This window comes from Sinocyclocheilus rhinocerous, unplaced genomic scaffold (genome assembly GCF_001515625.1).
Source record: "Sinocyclocheilus rhinocerous isolate Xijiao unplaced genomic scaffold, SAMN03320098_v1.1 scaffold659, whole genome shotgun sequence".
NCBI classification, from domain to species: Eukaryota; Metazoa; Chordata; class Actinopteri; order Cypriniformes; family Cyprinidae; genus Sinocyclocheilus; species Sinocyclocheilus rhinocerous.
This window is the reverse complement of record NW_015652995.1, coordinates 2027655-2029836: the sequence shown is the minus strand read 5'-3', so window position 1 is coordinate 2029836 and position 2182 is coordinate 2027655. Positions and strand designations below refer to the sequence as shown.

The 2182-nt window shown below is 39.3% G+C and overlaps 1 protein-coding gene across 1 annotated transcript in view; it reads right to left on the bottom strand.

The window, feature by feature from the left end:
- The window catches only part of LOC107715238 (protein KTI12 homolog), an 8819-nt gene extending 7413 nt beyond the window's left edge, over positions 1-1406 (bottom strand). The window contains exons 1-2 of the mRNA XM_016521319.1: positions 1172-1406; positions 793-844 (exon numbers count right to left, since the gene is read on the bottom strand). Coding sequence (XP_016376805.1) covers positions 793-844; positions 1172-1322 — 203 coding nt within the window. The 5' untranslated portion in view covers positions 1323-1406. The remainder of the gene's footprint in view (positions 1-792; positions 845-1171) is intronic.
- Positions 1407-2182: the final 776 nt, after the last annotated feature.

Below are 2182 nucleotides of genomic sequence, written 5' to 3'. Positions count from 1 at the left end.
GGCTCGTGACGATACATTGATGTGTAAAGACACAAAACGATCGGTCTGTGCAAGAAACTGAACAGTATTTATATCGTTTTTTACCTCTGATGCACTGCAATGTCTGAACTGTCCTGAGCGTGTCCTTGACAGTCTGTGCGTGACGCGTCTTCTTCTTCTTTTTGATTTACGGCAGATCGCAGACTTATAAGTGCATTACCACCACCTATCTCTCAAATGGACCATTGACACTATCTACAATCTCAATTAGGAGTGTGGCGGTAATGCACTTATAAGTAAAGCAAGAAGAAGAAGACGCGTCACGTGCCGGCTGTCGAGGACGCGCTCAGGACAGTTCAGACATTGCAGTGCATCAGAGGTAAAAAACAATATAAATACTGTTCAGTTTCTTGTACAGACCGATCATTTTGTGTCTTTACACGTCAATGTATCGTCACGAGCCGCAGGGTTTAATTTGGTTTTGTTTGTGTATGTTTTATGACTCTCAAAGCCATGATTCCCATTCACTTCCATTATAAGACTGACAGACTGCAACGGTTTGAGTTAAAAATCTTTGTTTGTGTTCTACTGAAGAAACAAAGTCACCTACATCTTGGATGCCCTGGGGGTAAGCAGCTAAACATCACATTTTCATTTATGGGTGAACTATCCCTTTAAGTTAGATTGTTCTAAATGTTTCTCCTTTTTATCATCTTGAACATCCTAATTTGTCATTGGCCCGTCATTCTTATGTTTGAGTCTGACTCTTTCACATCTTTAAATGAGAGCAGAGATATTTTGAGAAATAATCACCTCTCCACTTCAGCTCTCAGTGCTCCTCTCAGATTCTTCTCTTTCTGTGAATCTGTAGCCAAATATCATTATTGTTGCAGTTAGATTCAGATCAATTACAAAGAGCTGGAAGCATACATTTTAAAATGTCAACCGTAATGTCAAATGTAAAAGTCTGATAAACCAGCTTAAACCATATACAGGTAAGACCAGCAAACCATCTCAGGCAGGTTTAAGAGCTTTTTAACCAGGATAGCGCACATGTGAAATACTGTGTTTCAAACTAGGGATGTGTTTCTCAGTAAGATGGACCCTTGGCTTCATTATGGTCCTGACACACACTTATGTCAATACATGACTTTAAAACTCGATGCATCATGAACTTTCAGCAGCTTCTCACCTGCATATACAGAGTTCTTGTCAATTCCTTGACCTTCATCTCCGACTATATGAACCTTTCTTTCTGTATTTTGCGTGAAGTATTCTTTCAGTTCATTGGCTCGTCGGGTTTTACCACTGCACGGGTAACCACACATTAATATTAAAGGCATTTTATTAAAGTCTGGATGACGGGTGGAGATTCATACTTCTCTACAGTGCTCCGTGGGAGATTTTCTTCTTCGCGCTCATGTATTGTGCTGATATGGCCAGTGCATTGCTGCCCTCTACAGGCCTGTGGTCAGAAGGTAAAACGTTCCAGATAGGGATGGGCGATACCCCTTATTTTGTTTTCGATACGATACCGATATTTTTCAAGGCAGTATCGTCGATATCGATACCGATTCGATACTTGTTGTTAAATAAACAAAACCACTGGTAAATAAAATGCACCTTAGTATCGATATTTTTGTTTGAGTATCGATACTTTCGATACTCGCGTCAGTATCGATATATCGATACTTTGTATCGATACGCCCATCCCTCGTTCCAGATGAGGTTGGAGTGTGTCAACGTTTAACTGTTTTAAACAGTTCCCATAATACCTGATATGTTATTTAACTGATTTGAGTGGTTTGAGTTTACAAAGGTGGCTAAATCATTTAACAGAGATGGGTAAACATAAGATCTGCTATTGTGTTTTCAGATTTATTATTGAACAGCTAAATGTGTTTCCCAGATAGCAGACGTAGGCCTACATCTGCAAGATGTCTGTTAAAGATCGCTTCATCTGCATCTGCTGTGTACAAAAACATCTGATAAACATCTCTGAGATGTCAGTTTTACATACATTCTAAATCATAAACATCTTAAAGACATCTTCTAAACGTCTATTTGACATCTGGTAGGAAACGGCCTATAGACGTATTGCAGATGAGCAAACACTCTAAAAAATACATCTTGCAGATGTCAAATAGACGTCTCTGTGATGTGAGTGCTATCAGGCTACTGAATCATGAGGAATCATTTGACA